The sequence below is a fragment of the Dipodomys spectabilis genome, unplaced genomic scaffold (assembly GCF_019054845.1).
Source record: "Dipodomys spectabilis isolate Male_0828 unplaced genomic scaffold, ASM1905484v1 ptg000039l, whole genome shotgun sequence".
NCBI classification, from domain to species: domain Eukaryota; kingdom Metazoa; phylum Chordata; class Mammalia; order Rodentia; family Heteromyidae; genus Dipodomys; species Dipodomys spectabilis.
In genome coordinates this window covers 11,190,304-11,211,019 of record NW_024870716.1, presented here as the reverse complement: position 1 = coordinate 11,211,019, position 20,716 = coordinate 11,190,304, and the positions used below count along the sequence as shown (strand labels likewise).

At 39.1% G+C, this 20,716-nt stretch overlaps 1 protein-coding gene across 4 annotated transcripts in view; it reads left to right on the top strand.

The window, feature by feature from the left end:
- Positions 1–20,716, top strand: part of Dnm1l (dynamin 1 like) — a 48,619-nt gene that overhangs the window by 13,742 nt on the left and 14,161 nt on the right. For all 4 annotated transcript variants that reach the window (XM_042677438.1, XM_042677436.1, XM_042677439.1 and 1 more), the window contains exons 2-10: positions 1,561–1,708; positions 5,830–5,876; positions 6,498–6,569; positions 8,519–8,605; positions 11,365–11,527; positions 12,692–12,812; positions 13,813–13,944; positions 16,611–16,817; positions 18,754–18,874. In XM_042677438.1, coding sequence (XP_042533372.1) covers positions 1,561–1,708; positions 5,830–5,876; positions 6,498–6,569; positions 8,519–8,605; positions 11,365–11,527; positions 12,692–12,812; positions 13,813–13,944; positions 16,611–16,817; positions 18,754–18,874 — 1,098 coding nt within the window. The remainder of the gene's footprint in view (positions 1–1,560; positions 1,709–5,829; positions 5,877–6,497; positions 6,570–8,518; positions 8,606–11,364; positions 11,528–12,691; positions 12,813–13,812; positions 13,945–16,610; positions 16,818–18,753; positions 18,875–20,716) is intronic.

Below are 20,716 nucleotides of genomic sequence, written 5' to 3'. Positions count from 1 at the left end.
GGCCGGTGCTCTACCCCTTGGGCCATGCCTCTATTCTAGCTTTTTTGTTTTGTTTTGCTGGTTACTTGGAGATGATGAGGTCTTGCAAACTTTGCTGGCTTTGAACCTTCATATCTAGGTTTTAGCTTCCTGAGTTGCTAGGATTATAGGCATGAGCCACCAGAGCCTAGCAAGTTATTTTTTTAGATAAGGTCTCAGATTTTCCTAGGTCAGCCTGGGACTCCTTCCTGTGCCTCTTATTTAGCTGGAACCACAGTTATGAAGTGCCACACCTATTATTTATTGACATGGTGTTTCTTGCTAACTTTTTGCCCAGATTGGTCTTGAACTGATCCTCCTGATCTCTGTTTCTTGAATAGCTGGGATTACAGATGGGAGCCACTGTGTCTGGCCCACCTTTGTTTTTGAATAGCTTTATTGAGATACAACTTGCATACCATAAAGTTAATATATTTGAAATGTGTAAGTCAATAACTTCCATCATCTTTATGGAGTTATACTACCATCACCATAAACTTAATTTTTTGAAACTTATCAGCATCCTCCAAACAAACATTTTATCCATTAGGAGTCATTCCCAACTGTCTTTATGCCCAGCCCTTGGCAGGTACTTACTTGCTGTTTATCCATTTCTGTCATCAAATAATATGTAGCCTATTACGACTCACTTCAAGTTAGCCTTTTTTGTTTTGATCATGGGGCTTGAACTCTGGGCCCAGGTGCTGTCCCTGAGTGCTCCACCACTTTGAGCTACAGTACCACTTCTGGTTTTCTGGTTTTCCTGTCTGGGCTGGCTTCCAACTGTGATCCTCAGATCTTAGTTTTCTGAATAGCAAGGATTACAAGTGTGAGCCACCAGAACCCAGCTAACATGTTTTCATTTATGTTTTTTATTTTTGGTCAGACATGGGGCTTGAACTGTGGGCCTGGGTACTGTCCTTGAGCTCTTCAGCTCAAGGCAAACAATTTACCACTTGAGCCATAGTGCCACATCCAGTTTTCTGAGTGGTTTATTGGAGATAAGAGTCTTACAGACTTTCCTACCCAGACTGGCTTTGAACTGCAAGCCTCAGATCTCAGCCTCCTGAGTAGCTGGATTACAGTCGTGAGCCCACCTACACCTGGCTGGAGTGGGCTTTTACTTTTATTTTACTTAATTTTTTTTTTTGTGCTAATCCTGGGCTTGAACAGGACCTAGGCATTGTCTCTTGAGCTTTTTTGCTCCAAGCTTTACCACCTGAGCCACAGCTCCACTTTCAACTTTTCAAGGTAGTTAATTGTAGAGTATCATGGACTTTTCTGCTTGGGCTGGCTTTGAACTGAGATCCTTAGATCTCAGCCTCCTGAGTAGCTAGGATTACAGATGTAAGCCACTAGTGCCCAGCTTCTATTTTTTTTTTTTTTGTTTCTTAAAAGGGAATAATAATATCATAAGAATAACTCAATTTCATTTTACAAGTCTCTACTGTTTTCCTTTAGAAAACCTTCTTTGCTTCTATGTTAGTATAGTCTTAACAGAAAAACTTGTTAAACTTATTTTGTTGTATGTTGTATTTTCAGAGCAGTGGAAAGAGCTCAGTGCTGGAGAGCCTAGTGGGGCGGGATCTGCTTCCTAGAGGCACTGGCATTGTCACCCGGAGGCCTCTTATTCTGCAGCTGGTCCACGTCTCACCAGAGGATAAGCGAAAAACATCAGGAGAAGAGAATGGTAAATATTACAATTGGGGATAAGAACGATCTAAAAACTAATCATTTTTGGTGTGTTTCTAAGATATGATTTGATTAGTTAATTGGAAATTATTAATGGCTATAGCAAGATCTGAATTCCTGTGGAAAGAAGTTGTACAACAGTTTCTGAATATAAGAAAGTAATTTTTGTTGTTTTTATGAATGAACTTGATGGGACTAGTCCCTATTGAGTGATTCAGCTTTATAAACTTATTGGTGGTATTTAATAAAGGACCCAGTGACAGAGTGCATAGTAATTAATCCATTTTATTTTAAAGAAAAAGGATTTTGTTTTTGTTTTTAAGGCAGGTTCTTATTCTATAGCCTAGGCTATCCTGTTAGACTCATGATTCTCGCATCTCAGCATCCTGGTGCTGGGATTATGTGCCTCCTCTAAGTACTGATGTTTTTGGTTTCTACTTTAATTTGCAACTTATGTCATTTAGATTCTAGCTGAAATTTTCATTTTAAATTGAGTTGACTGTTAGCTTAGAATTGTTAACTCACTTTCCCTTTCCTTGTCTCACCACACACCTGCTAGTTTTCATTCCCCTTCATTGGCGTGGGTTATTATTTAAACTTTTAATTTAAAATTACTGTTAGTTTTTACTTCAAATGTATAGAACACCTTCATTTTGAAGATCTTCTCTGCCATGTTCAGGTTTAGACTCTAGCTAAACTGAGTTAGGCCTTAAATATGTTATATGAAAAGTAGGCCTAGAATATGCAAATAAGAAACCATGCATTTTTGTATATAGCAAAATTTTAAAGAATTAAAAAGGCATTTTAAGAAATGTTGTCTATTAGAGTTTAAGTTGCTTATAAAATGTGTATACTATGTTAGTCATACATAATGAGTTTAAATGTTCTAGAGTACTGCATCTAATATTCTAATTTAGTTCAGTGCTTGGCTTAGATTTTCTTTTATTAAAGTCTTTAAAAATTGCCTTAATTGTTAAGTGGCTTTTGCAGCAGAATACTGTGTCTGTTTCTTATCTGCATAGATTTATTTTCCTGCAGCTTCATTTTGCTTCTTCAAATAAGATGAGATGATATATTGACAAAATTGATGCTACTGGAGTTTTTGTATTTGGTTGTTTTGTTGTTGTTATTTTTTCATTTATCATAGGAGTTGATGCTTGTTTTGTGTTTAAAGTGGGGAATGCTGTCATGAGCATTCACTATAACTCTAGAATCACTGAAGCAAGTGAATGAAGCTAGCAAATGGTATTTTCCAGCCATACTGCCAGAGATATGGAGGAAATTTTTAATTCTATTAGACATGTTCTTGCTGTGTTATGAATCATGCTGCATTTTGTAATAGTTCTTAACTGAAATTCTAAACCTTGAATTTAGTCATTTTAAATTCAAACAAATTTATGAAATATTTTATTTTAATTAGTTCTGGGGCTTGAACTCGGCCGGGGTGTTGTCCCTGAGTTCCATTTGCTCAATACTGGCACTCTTACCACTTCACTTTCAGCTTTTTCTGTGATTAATTGAAGATAGCTTCTGGGAGCCAGCCCTGGCTGGCTTCAAACTGTAATCCTCAGATATCAGCCTCCTGAATAGCTATGATTAGAGGTGTTAGCCGCTGGTGCCCGGCTCATATACTTTAAATTCAGGCTATGAAAACTATATAGCATTAGATCTCTTTTAACTTTTTGTCTCAAGCTCTTGGTAGATGCAGCCAGTGTTTCCTTAAGATAAAACTTTGCTTGTTAGGAAAGAGGCACATTTCAGCTGTATGTGAGTTAGCTCCCTGGTATCTCTGCTGTGTGTCCACTGCATTGTGTTGATGTCTCTTCTTGGTCGTGGGTCAGTAGATTTGTATATCTTTATCTGCATACACACACACATGCACACACGTGTGCACGCACGTACACACACACATAGGTATATATATTTCCCCCAAGTTTATTGCTTTGTGTGTGTGTGTGTGTGTGTGTGTGTGTGTGTGTGAGAGAGAGAGAGAGAGAGAGATTTTCCTCCACTTAAATAACAGCTAGTGATAACACAGGTTTCATAAATTTGAGTACTAAATTTTATATTTTATTCTGGGATAATTCTTAAGTTTCTTAATTAGAGACACTTTCTTCTTGGGAGAAGCAGTTCTACCTTACTATAAGTCATTCTAACCTAGAGGAAATTAGAAATCAAGAAGCAAATTACCGTATAAAGTCTGAGCTGTTTTGATAGCCTGACAGTGAGAGCACACGAGGAAACTAAGCAGAAAGTGCCCAAAGAACACAAACAGAAAAATCCTTTTTGCATAGGGATTCCCATGAGGGTTTTGCCTTATAATGTAGTAAAGGACTAAATTACCAATAATACCTTAAGGGCAGAACATTTTAGATGATTTAGAGAAGTATAATAAATTTTAATTATAGGCCTATAAAAACTAGATGAAATATTTTAGTGTTTGAATATGCACAAGTAAATTGTCAGGAAAACTCAGCATCATGCAACAATCTTTCTGCCATCTCCCTGGGGTAATTGAGGTATCAGTATAGTATGTAGGGAAATTACTTAGAAGTACATAGTTCCCTCTAATTCTAGTTGTAAATTTTGAATAATTGAATGCTGTGTGCATTTGAAATGTAATGTTTCTAGACATTTTATTCTTTTAAAAAGTTAACAATTTTAGGGATAAGCTAAACTTACCATTCTGTGCTGTTTCTCTTTAACTACAGACCCTGCCACATGGAAAAACTCAAGACACCTTTCTAAAGGTTCCCTTTCTCCATTTGTTTCTGGCCCTTCTTTCTCTTATTCTGCCTGCATGTGTGCTTACGTACTCTTACAGGCTGTGTGCATTTTTTTCTTCCATTTTTATTTGCCTACCCACCTTACAGGTTTCAGTGGTTTTTGCCATCAGAATGCAAGCTTTTTTAGTGGTGAATGTATTTTATTTCATTTTTATTTTCCAAAACATGCTTGTGAAGCTAGACCTTCTTTATGTAAGATGAATCAAACATACCCTGTTGGTATGTAGTCCTGCTTCTGTGAGTTCTGTCCACCTAGATTACTCCTGCCCTCCAATGAGACTTCTTGGAAGAAGGTACTATGCTTCAGGTCGGTGAGAACTTTACTTGCAAAGAGGACCCAATTTTATTTACCTTTATTCCACAAAATAATCAAGCCACCTTTTCTTTGATAAATATTTATATAATTGCCATATAGTGGTTTTGATTTTGATTTCAGGTACAGATGTGCATCATTCAATATTCTTAACTTGTTAAGGTCTTTTAAAAACCTTAGGGTTTGGCCAGGGCAAAATCACTATACTTGGGAGAGGTGTAAAGTTAGATTACCTTTTCTACAATTAAACATTTCTGATTTCTCAAGGAAAAACAAAGTTTTAGACCACTTCACACAGTATACACAATGAACATATTTTCCTCTTTTTTTTTTTTTAAAAAAAAAAAGTCGGGGAACAGACCTATGACTGGAAACTCAGTGGAGAGTACCAACTCACCAAGGGTTTTTCCTTCTTCCTCCATTTCATTTCTTCCTACCTTAGTTCCATTGGAGAATATGACAGAAGTTGTACCACTGAGAGAGTTCTTTAAAGCCAGCAAATTGTGACTGTATAGCTGATGACCAGGAAACCATGTTAAAACCACAACAAAACTGAAAACTCGGCTGCTTCATTCATGTAGTGCAAATATTCACAGCGTGTGATGCGCACCAATCTTGTATAGGTGCTTTTTGCATTATTCAGTAGGGTTCTTCATTTTTCTTACCGGGTAACTTAAGTGTAAGTATAAACAGAATAGGAAGTGAACAAAATATAATCTATAAAATCTAGATTTCAAGTGGTAGAAAATTTGTGAGTGATGCTACCTGAAGTTCCTCATTTGAAGTACAGGGCACTGGTTTTTTAAATGTTAAATATATAGTTTAGCAGATGTTAAACTTTTTAATTTGTAGTTAGTGGCAACATAGGAACAAATAACAATTTTCATCGAGCATTGTTAACTTATAGTTAGTGGCAAAATAGGAACAAATAACAATTTATTGTACAGCCATTTTGAATTCCTAACTATAAAAAATACTTTTTGTAGGTTTCAGTATATGAGTTTTTTCTTTTTTTCCTAGGTGTGGAAGCTGAAGAATGGGGTAAATTTCTTCACACCAAAAATAAGGTATTTAAGATATAATGAAATAACGTGTTGAAAATACCACTTTGTAAAATTAGCAGATAATTTAATTTCTTTCTTTTTTTATTTTGGGTCCGATTGTGGGGCCTGAACTCTGGGCCTGGGCGCTGTCCCTCAGTTCTTCAGCTCAAGTCTAGTGCTCTACCACTTGAGCCACAGCGCCACTTCTGGCTTTTTTCTTTTTGCTTATGTAGTGCTGAGGAGTCGAACCCAGGGCCTCATGCATGCAAGGCAAGCACTCTACCATTGAGCCACCTTCCCAGCCCATAATTTGGTTTCTTGTCATTGGCAATGTGTTATGTTACTTTGAAGCAACTGTTCCCTTGAGAAATAATTATGTCTCAGTAACATTTCTAACCATATAGTTCTAACCATAATCTTCTAACAATAATCTTCAGATGGAGTCTGTTTAACTTGGTGATTGGGTGTTGTAGAACCAAACAACTATGAGTTAATGGCTTAGAAAAATATGCATCAGAATTTATTTGCTAATTTCCTGCAGCAAATGCATAGACATCCTTGATGTTTATGGACACTCAAACCATCAATTAAGAACTTTTGATCTCACTTTGAATATTGTGGTTTTTATTTGCTTTGTGTGTTTAGCTTTACACAGATTTTGACGAAATTCGACAAGAAATTGAGAATGAAACAGAAAGAATTTCAGGAAACAACAAGGTAAGCATCTACTTAGACCTGGAAGACATAAACATCAGCAAATAGAATACTGAGGGTTTTCTGTAGATAATATAATTCATAATCTTAATCTTTGAAATAAATAATATGTTTTCACAAACATAAAAACTTTGCTTAAGATCTCTTGGCACTAGGTATTTTGCCACTCACTTGTAATCTCAACATATGGAAGATGGAGATAGAAGGATCGAGTTTGTGACCAGCCTGGGCTATATTTACAGTGAGACCACAATGCTTAGCATGTGCAAGTCCCTGGATTTGGTCCCAAGCAACATGAAGAAAACAACAAAAAAAAAACCCCTTTGTTCCTCAGAACTTTTATATATGTCAAATATTTCACACTTATTTTTTTCTTTTCTTTTTCTTTTTTTCTTTTCTTTTTTTTGGTTGGTCCTGGGGCTTGGGTGCTGTCCCTACTCTCTACAGCTCAAGGCAAGCGCTCTACCACTTGAGCCACAGAGCCACTTCCCATTTTCTAGTGGTTTATTGGAGATCAGAGTCTTACGGACTTTCCTGCTGGGGCTGGCTTTGAACCATGATCCTCAGATCTCAGCCTCCTGTGTAACTAGGATTACAGGCGTGAGCTACCGGTGCCCAGCTCATACTTATGTTTTTCTTAACCCTGTCATGTACATAGCACTTTAAATTATAATTATACTGTATAATACTGTTATTGTGAGTTAACTTTGTTTTTTTTTGGGGGGGGGGGGACAGTCTTGAACTCAGGGCCTGGGCCTGGTCTTTGGGCCTCTTTGTGCTCAAGGCTGTTGCTCTACCACTTGAGCCACAGTGCCACTTCTGGCTTTTTCTGAGTAGTTTATTGGAGATAAGAGTCTCATGGACTTTCCTTCCTGGGCTGGCTTTGAACTGTGATCCTCAGATCTCAGTCTCCAGAGTAGTTAGGATTACAGGCATGAGCCACTGGTGCCCAAAATGAGTTATCTTTTTTTCTGGTTGATTGATAGTACTCTTAATTGAGGAAGCATTTTGTAATTCCTAAGGTACATGTATTTTGCAGAACTATTTTTCTTTTTTCTTTTTTGTTGGGTCCAGTCGTGGGGCCTGAACTCTGGGTCTGGGCGCTGTCCCTCAGCTCTTCAGCTCAAGGCTAGCAGGCTCTATCACTTGAGCCACAGTGCCACTTTCGGCTTTTTTCTTTTTGCTTATGTGGTGCTGAGGAATCGAACCCAGGGCCTCATGCATGCAAGGCAAGCACTCTACCACTGAGCCACCTTCCCAGCCCCCGCAGAACTATTTTTCTTACATAAAGAGAAATATTAGTATTTTTTTTAATGAAGGTAGTATGTTAAAAACTGATTACTTTTTATTTGTAATGGTACTGGAGCTTGAATTCAATGCCTCATATTCTTGCTTAGCCTTTTCACCCAAGGCTAGCACACAACCAGCTGGTGCTACTTCTGGCATTTTTGTTCGAGCCCCAATACTGGCACCCTTCAAAAAAGTTAGTTGTCTGAAGAAATATGCTATACATTCTTATCACTTAACATTCAAAGATCAAGAACCAAATTGGTTTGAGTAACTTGCTATTTATTTCTTACTCTGTTAATTCAGAAATAGTATAGATTTAGATAGTAAAGAATAAATTGTTCTTTTTAGTATGGTCTCGTAAACATATTTTAAGAAATGGCATGTGCATAGAGTAGAGAGAAATGAAAGCAAAATGCAGGAGAAATGAATTGTTATGCTTCTAAATGTAATAGTATAATGATTTATATTTCTGTGGTATGTGGTGGGGCACGGTTATAGCCTGTTACATGGATGACTGTCTTCTCATAGGTTTCATTGAACTGTGATTACTGAAAAGTCTTAGGAATTGTGGTTTAAAAGCATCCTAAGTCTATATACTTCAAGTTTTATACTTCATTGAACTTTTAATGTGATTTTTAATATGTTTTCAAATTTATATTTAGGGAGTGAGCCCTGAACCAATTCATCTTAAGATTTTTTCACCCAATGTTGTCAATTTGACACTGGTGGATTTGCCAGGAATGACCAAGGTAAGGACTCATGTTCATGTTCGCCCTTGAACCAATATGGGTTTTTCTTTCACCTCTTATGGGAACAGTGAGCTGTTGTATGCAGCCATACTTGGTCTGCTGTAGTATTTTTATAGGTTCCTTTCTCCTGGAACACTTTCCTTACTTGCTTCTGCATTTTGATCTCTAATGTCACTGAGTACTCAGTTTCTTTTGCTGGTTTCTTCTTATCTCCCCGAGGTCTAACCAATGAGTGACCTTGAGCTCAGGTTTTGTCCTCTTGTCCTCTTCTGGTACACTTACATTGTGATTAATTAGTGGGTTTTTTTGTTTTGTTTTGTTTTGTTTGCCAGTCTTGGGGCTTGAACTTGGGGCCTGGGCACTGTCTCTGAACTTCTTTTGCTCAAGGTTAGCACTCTCCCACTTGAGCCACAGTGCCACTTCTGGCTTTTTCTGTGTATGTGGTACTGAGGAATCAAACCCAGGCCTTCTTGCATGCTAGGTAAACACTACCACTAAGCCATATTCCCAGCCCAACCCTAGCAAGTTTACATACAGAAGTTTCTCTGTGTTGATTACATTCAGGTATCTCCAGCCCTGTATACCTATCCAGATACCCACTTGACATACACATGTGAATGTTCACTAGGTTTTTCTGACTTGATGTGTTTAATATCTAATTCCCAACCTGTCCTTCAACTCGATTTGATAGTTCTGTAGTTTTTGTCGACTCAATAAATGGCAGCTTCATTCTACTCCTGGTTTAGACAAAAGTTTCCAGTCATCTGTGACTTTTATCCTTCAGGTCTTCCCTGACTTGGAGGCCACCATCTTAGCTCTTCTTTCATTTGTAATAGAGCCTCAAAAAGAAAGTCCAAACTCAGTTACTTCTTACATGTTCATAGCTGGCCTAGCCACTGTCATCTTACCTGGATTTGTGCAATAATAATAATATAATTTTGAAAAATATTCTTTCATCCATTTTTTTTTTTTTTTTTGGTTGGTCATGGGGCTTGAACCCTGGGCCTGGGCACTGTCCCTGTGCTCTTCAGCTCAAGTTGAGTGCTCTGCCTCTTGAGCCACAGCGCCACTTCTGGTTTTCTAGTGTTTTATTGGAGATGAGAGTCTCAGGGACTTTCCTGCCCGGGCTATCTTTGAACCGTGATCCTCAGATCTCAGCCTCCTGTGTAACTAGGATTATAGGCGTGAGCCACCAGTGCCCGGCTTCTCTCATCCATTTTTAATAAAGCAACTTCAGTGATTGTGATTCTATTAAACTGAAAATGAGATTGTGTCATTTCTTGGCTGTAAGTCTTTCTAGTGGCTTCCTGCTCTACTTATCACGTCTGAAGTTTTACAGAGACACAAAGTATCTACTTGATATGTCTCTGTTTCCTCATCTAACTTGTGCTTCAGCTTCTTGCTCTTGCTGCTTACCCAAATGTAGAATGTTCGTTCTTTCTTCTTTTTTTTTTTTTTTTTTTTGGTTGGTCATGCGTGGGGCTTGAACTCTGGGTTTGGGTGCTGTCTCTCAGCTCTTCACCTCAAATCTAGCGCTCTACTACTTGAGCCACAGCATCACTTCTGGTTTTTCAGAGTGGTTTATTGGAGATAAGAGTCTCACGGAGTTTCCTGCCCAGGCTGGCTTTGAACTGTGTAGCTAGGATTACAGGTTTGAGCCACCAGCGCTCAGTGGAATGTTCTTTCTCAAATACCTGTATTCATCTCTCTCTTATTCCCTTTAATTTCTGTTTATTTTTCAAGTGTCAGTATCTCTATTTAAAGGCATAATCACTCTGTTTAAAAGCATAATGTAAGTAAAAACAATAACTTAAAAGGAGAATCCTCTGAAATCACTGCTTAACCTCCTATTCTGTTATAATCCTTTCACCACCTGATTTTGTGTATTCTCTACCTCTTGTCACCAAACATAATCTCTAAAAGGTCAAAACCTTTGACATTGTCTAAATTTACTATTGTAATATAATCTAGTATATATGAAAGAGTGCCTGAAATATAGTAGGCTGCTAGTTAACACTTGTTGAATGAATGAATGAGTGAATTTGTCTCTAGCTAGTTAGAATTGCCCAATCAACACAGGATTGTGTGCAGTAAACATTTATGCAGGAGTAAACTTTTAAAATTTGCAGGAATTACATTTTGAAACTTCCTACATTACCAAATACATAAATATACCCCTAGTGTATTATGAATTTAATTATTTTAAAATGCCAGGACTGGGAATAATGACAGCGGTAAAGTGCTTGCCAAGCATGCATGAAGCTCTGGGTTCGATTCCTCAGTACCACATAAACAGAAAAAGCTGAAAGTGTGCTGTGGCTCTTGGTAGAGCGCTAGCCTTGAGCACAGACAGGCTCAAGGACACTGCCTAGTCCCTGAGTTCAAGCTCCAGGACTGGCAATAATAAAAAGTGAAATAAAAATGCCAGGTGCCAGTGGCTTATACCTATAATCCTGGCTACTCAGGAGGCAGAGATCTGAGGATCGCAGTTCGAAGCCATCCAGGGTATGAAAGTCTGTGAGACTCTTATCTCCAATAACTACTACTAAAAAAAAAAAGCCAGAAGTAGCACTGTGGCTCAAGTGGTAGAGCACTAGCCTTTAGCAAAAGAAGCTCAGGAACAGCACCCATGCCCAGTTTAAGCCCTGGGACTGGCCAAAAAAAAAAAAAGGTGAAATACCTATTTTCTGTGGATTAACTGGGAAAAATGCTTTGAGTTGATGTTTATCATTAGCCCCTTGCTCATTTCTTTGGTTTAGGTGCCTGTAGGTGATCAACCTAAGGACATAGAGCTTCAAATCAGAGAGCTCATTCTTCGATTCATCAGCAACCCCAATTCCATTATCCTTGCCGTCACTGCTGCTAATACAGATATGGCAACATCAGAGGCACTGAAAATTTCAAGAGAGGTAGATCCAGATGGTAAGAACAGACGTTGATATTGAATGAGGTGCTTGATGCACAGTGGCAGATAAACCCTTAAGAAACTTGTGGTGCCTCACACATGTAATCCTGAGATCTGAGACTCAAGGTTTGAAACAAGCTCAGGCAGCAAGTCTGTGAGACTTCCTTTAATTAACAAAAAGCCAAAAGGAGGTGTGGCACAAGTGGTAGAGCACTCACTTTGAGTGAAAAATCTAGGGTCAGTGCCCAAGCCCTGAGTTCAAGCTCTATTACTGGCACAAGCAAAAAGAGAACTTGTATTTATAAAAGGAGTGGCTTTTAGTTAACACAAATTAAAAAAAAATATTTTTCCATTTTCCTTATAATTTCAAGTAGAGATTTGATGGAAAAGTAGGTAAAAATACTTTATATAATGTGTTTATTTGCAATAGCTATCTAAAGATGCTAACAATACTGTGGTTTTGTGTAAATAAAATGTCTGAGATTTGTGAATGGTTATTTTGTAAGAAAAAATAACTCATAGTTGGTAATCAATGTAGAAAGAATGATGTTTTCTACATTCTATAGAGATAGAACACATTCAGACGATGCTCAAGGCATAGTGGATTCTTAGAAGTAAAGGTAAAATCTTTTTAGGAAGCATTTGTTAACTCCAAGAATTAGTTCATATTGCTTTTCAGTGATTCTTGACTAAAGAGAGAGGGATTTCATAGTCTATATAAAATATTAGCCTGTGAGTGAGTGATTATTGTTGCTTTTAATATTTGCCTTATTTTTTAAAATCTTTGGAGGGTCTGAAGGCTGTGTCATATTTTTATTTTCCTGCTTCAAAGAATTTCAAATAAAAATATTGTTAGAACATGTTAGTACTGAGCTAACAGGTTTATTTTATTTATTTATTTTTTTTTGTCGGTCGTGGGGCCTGAACTCTGGGCCTGGGCTCTGTCCCTTAGCTCTTCAGTTCAAGGCTAGCACTCTACCACTTGAGCTACAGCGCCACTTCCGGTTTTCTGGTGGTTTATTGGAGATAGGAGTCTCACGATCTCTCCTGCCCGGGCTGGCTTTGAACCGCGATCCTCAGATCTCAGCCTCCTGAGTAGCTAGGATTACAGGCGTGAGCCACCAGCGCCCGGCAGCTAACAGGTTTATTTAACATGCTGTTTTCTTTCTTGCCTTGGCCAGGTCGCAGAACCCTGGCTGTGATCACTAAGCTTGACCTGATGGACGCAGGCACTGATGCCATGGATGTGTTGATGGGGAGAGTCATTCCAGTGAAGCTTGGCATCATTGGCGTGGTCAACAGGTCAGCATTCAAGAGCGGGGCGTGAATTATACATTCTCATTTCAAAACTATCAATCTCAAGTCACTCACCATAATTTTCCTCTTCTTCTGTAATGTTGGTACTGCTGGAGAATGCATTACTTTAAAGACAGAAAAGAGATTCACTAAAATCTCTTGTAGACAGTGCTAGTAGAAATTGTTTCCAAAATAGTGGCACAAAATGGAATATAATTAATCATGGGGCTTCAAGAATGCTTGCCTATTATGTAAGCTGTAAGGGGCACTGGATAAAAGTATTACTTAGTTTTTACCCAGTCAAGAAAGTTTGAGGTCAGGGCTGGGAAGGTAGGTCAGTGGTAGAGTGCTTGACTTGCATGCATGAGGCCCTGGGTTCGATTCCTCAGCACCACATAAGAAAAAAGAAAAAAGCCGGAAGTGGTGCTGTGGCTCAAGTGGTAGAGCGCTAGCCTTGAGCTTGAAGAGCTGAGGGACAGTGCCCACGCCGAGTTCAAGCCACATGACTGACAAAAAAAAAAAAAGGATTAATGTAAGATTCAAAACTATCTGTGTCAGGTATTAAGGAAACAATACCTGGGTCTGGTGCAGTGGAATATCTCTGTAATCTCACCTGCTTGGGAGGTAGAGATCTAGGAGAATTGCAAGTTTGGGCAAATAGTTAATGAAGACCACTCCCCACCCCCCAATCTCAACAAAACAAGTTGAGCATGGTGGTGTGCACCTGTTCCCCAGTACATGTGAGGCTATAGAAAGATCTTGGTCCAGGGATGATCTAGGCCATAAGCAAGATCCTGTCTGAGAAATAAAGCAAAAAAGGCTGGCAATGTGGGTCAAACGGTATAGCACCCGACTACCTAGCAAGTGTGAAGCTCTGAGCTCAGCTCCTCCCACAAAAGGGAACAATGGCTGGTGCTAACATGAACCCATCATCATCTAGGGAAAGGAGAAGATGATAACTGACTTTAAAATAGTTTTAAATAACTTTACCATTTTTCAACCATAGGAGCCAGCTGGATATTAACAATAAGAAGAGTGTAACTGATTCAATCCGGGATGAATATGCTTTTCTTCAAAAGAAATACCCATCTCTTGCCAACAGAAATGGAACAAAGTATCTTGCTCGGACTCTGAACAGGTAACATTTTCATCTTTTTTTCCCCCTAGCTTGAAATCAGGGCCTCCTGCCCTTGCTTGGTGTTTTCCCACTTGAGCTATATCACCAGTTCCAGCTTTTGCTGAAATTGTTATCTGGAGATACGGCATGCAGGCATGCAGATTTGACGACTTAGGCTGGCTCCAAACCATGATCCTCAGCTCTCCGCCTTCTGAATAGTTAGGATTACAGACATGAGCCACCAGTGCTTACCCACATTTTCATTTTCCCTTTTTGAAAAGGAGGTGCTTTGGTTTTGCCAGTAGGTGTCTGAGACTGTTTCTTTACAGTTCTTGTAAAGTAGATGTCTTTTTCAGAGGGCAGCTAGTACTAAATAATCAAATGTATTTAAAATATTGAAGTACATGTTTTTGTGGGGTTTTTGTTTTTTTTTTTTTCATTTTTTGGTGCTAGTCCTTGGGCTTAAACTCAGTGCCTAGCTGCTGCCCCTGAGCATCTTCACTTAAGGCTAGTACTCTTCAGCTTATTGGTGTTTAGTTAGAAATGAGTCTCACATGGACTTTTCTGCCCCAGCTGGCAGAATTTCAGTCCTTAGATCTCAACCTTCTGAGTAGTGATGATTACAGGCATGAGCCACCAGTGCCCAGCAATGACGAAGTTTTAATAGTTATTCTAGTTTTGAGGTTACAACTAGTTATCAATGACTTTAATTGAAAAGCTGAAGTAAAATTTATAGTTTTCATACCATTATTTTTAGTTTGGAGTTTTTTCTGTTCCTATTGGTAGTAGAAGTAATGTATGTTGTATACCTTGTTCCTTGCTGATGGCATAGGAACATTCTAGATTATAAGTGACTGGATAAATGAAAGCCATTTTTCTCTTTGTTTTGTCTAATCCCTAAATGAAAGGCAAATTGTATGTGGATCTGAATAACGTGGGTTTACACTATTCTGGGGCCTCCTATAAAAGATGAGCTGATAAAACCAGATTATATGGGCAGAATTGGACTGACAGGCTTTTCTTGTGGTAAAATGATAGTAATAGGAAAATAATTTTTTTTTTTTTTTTTTTTTTTTGTCGGTTGTGGAGCTTGAACTCTGGGCTTGGGCACTGTCCCTATGCTCTTCAGCTCAAGGTCAGTGCTCTACCACTTGAGCCATAGCGCCGCTTCTGGTTTTCTAGTGGTTTATTTGAGATAAGAGTCTCACGGACTTCCTGCCTGAGTAGCTAGGATTACAGGCGTGAGCCACCGGTGCCCGGCATCATCTGCATTTTAAAAATTTATATTTGGCCAGGTGCTGTTGACTCACACCTGTAATCCTGGCTACTAAGGAGACTGGGATCTGAGGATCCAGGTTCAAAGCCAGACCAAGCAGGAAAATTTGTGAGCTTTTTAGCTGCAATTAAGCACCCTCCCAAAAAAGCTGGAAGTTGGAGATGTGGCTCAAGTGGTAGAATGCTGTCCTTGAGCAGAGAGCTTGTGGGTAGTGCATAGATCCTGAGTTCAAAGTCCCAGGCCTGACATTAAAAAAATTAAAATATTATGTTTAGTTTTCTGTAACAGTCCCCACAAAGGCAGATGTCAAAAGCATTGACCAAAACATCTTCATTTATGTCATTTTTGACAAAGGTGTTCACCTGTAATCTAAGATTGCTTAATTACCTACTATTGTGATACAGGAAAACCAACTGAAATGGGAGCAGAGATGCTTCAATCATCTCTTTGGGGGTTTACCCATTTCTTTTTGTTGTTGTTGTTGTGAGGCTTGAACTCAGGGCCTGGGTGCTGTCTCTGAGCTCTTTTGCTCAAGGCTAGTGCTCTACCACTTTGGCCCACAGCTCTACTTCAGTTTTTTGAATGGTTAATTGAAGTTAAGAGCCACTGGGATTCTTCTGTCCAGGCTGGCTTTGAGACATGATCCTCAGATCTCAACCTCCTGAGTAGCTAGGACTACAGGAGTGAGTCACTGGGGCCTGGCTAGGTTTTCCCATTTCTCCAGTCAGGCAATTGTCTGTGAATTCTCCCCAGGTGTCCTTTAACTCAGTTTAAGGAAGATATCACTGTTTACCTAGAAAACACTAGGTAATACACTTTACCTAGAAATTGGCATTAGATCTCATAGCTGGAGGGATCACTCCTACAAGACTGCCCTTCCACTTCAAGCATCAGTTATCAGCACACAGTTATAACCTTGGCTCCTGACTGGCTTTAAATTCAGCTTCCTTCAATTCTTTGGGTCCAATTGATTTCCTAAAGTGGGTCCCGACTCAGAGAATGTTAACTTATATATATTCACTTATTATAAAGAATATTACAAAAGATGAAGATGAACCAGTTGGGAGAAAGCAAGGCACATAGGATGAGTCAGAATGACCCCAGAACTTAGCTTTCATACTCCTGGAGCTTGTGTGTGTTTAGCTGCATAGTCATTGTCCTGAGTTTTCATGGCAGCTTCATTGCATAGACATGAGTCTGTCATTGGCCTTCGGTGATCAGTTCAACTGCCAGCCTCTCTCACACGGCTGGAGATTGGGGTATCTTATCTTGCCTTTGGAGGTGCCAGCGCTTTTAGGAGCTGCACACCAGGCAATGTGGCAGATGATCACATCCAGATTTCCCAATATCATAAATTATTTGACAGGTTGTCCCCTTTATTTGTACTTAAAGCATGGTCTTTTTTTTTCAGGTTACTTATGCATCACATCCGAGATTGCTTACCAGAGCTGAAAACAAGAATAAACGTTCTAGCTGCTCAGTATCAGTCTCTTCTAAACAGTTACGGTGAACCTGTGGATGATAAAAGTGCTACTTTACTCCAGCTTATCACCAAATTTGCCACAGAATATTGTAATACAATTGAAGGAACTGCAAAATATATTGAAACTTCAGAGCTGTAAGTTAAACATTTTTGTAGACTTCGTAACCTAGATTGCAAGGTCACTGTCTTTTGTTAAAGTGACTAAAATTATCTGATTGTGACTTCTTATCCATAAGGCAAAAATATGATTTTACAAAAATGGGTAGGATAACTAGTATGTGTGTAAAATGCTTTGTAAACTATGCAGTATAAACTACTGTGCTTTTTTGGGGAGTACTGGGGTTTGAAGCAAGCACTCTACCACATAAGCCACACTCCAGTCTACTGGTTTTGTTTTCTCTCCCTTTCTCCTGTGCCACTAGTGGGGCTTGAATTCAGAATCCTGGATGCTGTCCCTTTTTTTTTTTTTTTGCTGCAGATGAGCACTATCACTTGAGCCACAGCTCTACTTCTTACTTTTTGGTTATTAACTGGAGATAAGTCTATAGGACTTTAGCCTGGGTTGGCTTTGAATGGAGATCCTCAGATCTCAGTCTCCTAAGTGGCTAGGTTTATAGGTGTGAACCAGTAGTGCCCACCTAAACTAAAAGCATGGTAACAATTTGAGGTCTTTTAGAAAGCAATATTTTTACTTGATACTCATTTTTAAATCTTTTTTTTTTTTCTCCCTGAGGTCTCACTGTTGGCCAGACTGTCCTCAAACTCATGATCCTTTTTCCTCAGCCCCTCAAGTAGCTAGGATTTTAGGAGTGAGACATATGCCATATTCTGAAATCTTCCTTAATTTAACTTTTAAAATATTCTGTCAGGTGCTAGGGCTCACACCTGTAATTCTAGCTACTCAGGTGGCTGAGATCCAAAGATCAAAGTTCCAGGTTAGCTCAGGTGGACAAATCTAAGAGAAAAATCTGAGTTCAGGCACCAGGACCAGAAGAAAAAAAATAAATCAAAATTACCCTTAATTTTTACCAATTAGAGATTATTCTTGCTAAGTTTGACATTGTCCTAGACAAGTACTGGTCAAGAAATTGAATTTGTTAAAACAGAATTAGGCAATCAACAGGTCATCAGTTAATAATTATTTTTAAAATTATATTAGAAGTAATAATTAGATATGTAATAAAAATGATAATTATGTAGCTATATAACTATTTCAATTTTTTATAAAAAATTAAACATGAGAAAACATCTAAGGAGATTATTTCTTATTTGAAAATTACACAAAATTTAGATTTCAGTGTGAGCTCGCCCTATGGTAAAAGTATGCTGAACTTTACCTTCCATTTCATGAATCTTGAGAAACAAATATGGCATTGTTTGCTGTCTTTAGGAGCTCAAAAGCTAGTTAAGGAGAACTAGGCAGAGAAAAGCTGTTCAGCAATACCTGATTGACTGATTGATTGATTGATTGATTTTGGGTCCGGTCATGGGGCCTGAACTCTGGGCCTGGGTGCTGTCCCTCAGCACTTCAGCTCAAGGCTAGCGCGCTACCACTTGAGCCATAGCACCACTTCTGGCTTTTTTTTTTTTTTTTTTCCTGCTTATGTGGTGCTGAGGAATCGAACCCAGGACCTCATGCATACAAGGCAAGTGCTCTACCACCCAGCCACCTCCCCAGCCCCAATACCTGATGTTTTATGCTTACAAACACATGGACATGGGAATAGATGAAGTAGAATTTTTTATATTTTTTAGTTCTATTTTTGTCAGTCATGGGGCTTGAACTTGGCCTGAATGCTGTCCCTGAGCTTTTTTGCTCAAGGCTAGCACTCTACCATTTTGAACCACAACACCACTTCTGGTTTTGTGGTGGTTAATTGGAGATGAGTCTCATGGACTTCCATACCCTGGCTGACTTTGAACAATGATCCTCAGATTTCAGTCTCCTGAGTAGCCAGGATTAGGGTGCCCAGCAAATAGAATTATTTATGAGATAAATTTGAAGAGTTCCGACTTTTAGCTTCTTTGTTATATAGTAATACAAATAATCCTATAATTCATTGTCTTTCAGATGCGGTGGTGCTAGAATTTGTTATATTTTTCATGAGACTTTTGGGAGAACTTTAGAATCTGTTGACCCCCTGGGTGGCCTTAACACTATTGACATTTTGACTGCTATTAGAAATGCTACTGTGAGTATGCTTAACTTTCAGACTTCAAAAATGAGGTTAAAGCCCTTTTTTAAAAACTATATGCTATATATATATATATTTTTTTTTTTTTTTTGTCGGTTCTGGGCCTGGGCGCTGTCCCTGCGCCCTTCAGCTCAAGGCTAGCGCTCTACCTCTTGAGCTACAGCACCACTTCCTGTTTTCTAGTGGTTTATTGGAGATAAGAGTCTCAAGGACTTTCCTGCCTGGGCTGGCTTTGAACCGTGATCCTCAGATGTCAGCCTCCTGAGTAGCTAGGATTACAGGCGTGAGCCACCGGCGCCCGGCTTATCTTACTATTTTTTTAAACAGTACTGGGTTTGAACCTGGGGGCCACATGTGTGTGTTAGGCAGGCACTCTACCACTTGAGCCAAGCCACTATCCCTTTTTTATTTTTTTTTTTATAAACTGTTATTATTACCTTTAAGTACTTGTATAAAAGGATTTCAATTCAACAGGTCAAATTATGAGTTAAAAGTGCTGTGAGCAATGTTAGTCCTTCCATTGTTTTCCCCCATCTCTCTCAATCCCACTGATTCCCTCCACTTATCTGGTTCTGTTTTTACACATGAGTACTGTATTTGCCCACCCTCTCTCTCTCCTTCTGTTTCCCCTACTACCCAGCAAAACCTGTTTTAGCTTCCTGGTATTCATTTTGTTAAACTGTAAGGTATTGTTACTAATGAATTGTTACACCGAGGGAATCCTTCCCACTATCCTTTAGTCAATTTGTTTGTATATGTATATAAGCATATGACTCAGAATATGTTCTCATATAATTTGGATCAAACTTCCACATATGGGAGAAACATGCACTATTTGTATTTCTGAGCCTGAGTTACTTCACCTAGCTAGCATAAGTTTTTCTAGGTCCATCTATTTCCTTACAAATGATCTCTGATAGATGAGTACGATTCCATTGTATGTATGTATATGCGTGTACATGCATTCTCTGCGTATATACATTCTCTCACGTTTTCTCCATTTGCCCATTGAGGGGCGTCTGGGCTCTTAACTTGGCTATGGTGATAGTGCAGCAGTGAACATGGACGTGCAAAGGTCTTTACTGTGTCCTGACTTGTAATGTTCTGGATAGATACCCAAGAGTGGTATTGCTAGATCATAGGGAAATTTTTAAAACAAGCCAGCAATCCTGTTTTTGTTTCTAATGTAGCTTAGATGGTAGGCACACATGGTCACACCCAGCTTTTGATTGATTGAGATCGGATCTTATGAACTTAATGTTCTCAGTTGAGTCTCATTGCTCCCAGTCCTCCCCTTATCCACCACCCTAAGCAGCTAGGGTTACAGGCAGAAGCCACCATGCCCAGCCTCTTTATTTTGTTTTTGGCCAATCCTGGGGCTTCAACTCAAAGCCTGGGCACTGTCCCTGAGCTGCTCTTGCTCAAGTCTAGCACTCTACCACTTGAGCCACAGCACCATTTCTAGCCTTTTTGTTTGTGGTACTGAGGAAACAAACCTAGGACTTCATACATGCTAGGCAAGCACTCTACCACTAAACCACATTCCCAGCCCACCAGCCTGCCTTATTTATTTATTTATTTATTTCTGGTCAGTCGTGGGGCTTGAACTCTTGGGCACTATCAGCTCTTTAGCTCAAGGCTAGCGCTCTACCACTTGAGTTACAGCGCCACTTCCGGTTTTCTGTTGGTTTATTGAGATGAGTGTCACAGACTTTCCTGCCTGAGCTGGCTTTGAACTGAGATCCTCAGATCTCAGCCTCTTGAGTAGCTAGGATTACAGGCTTGAGCCACCCACACTGGACTCAGCCTGTCTCTTTTAAAGTGACTGTATAGTTTGTC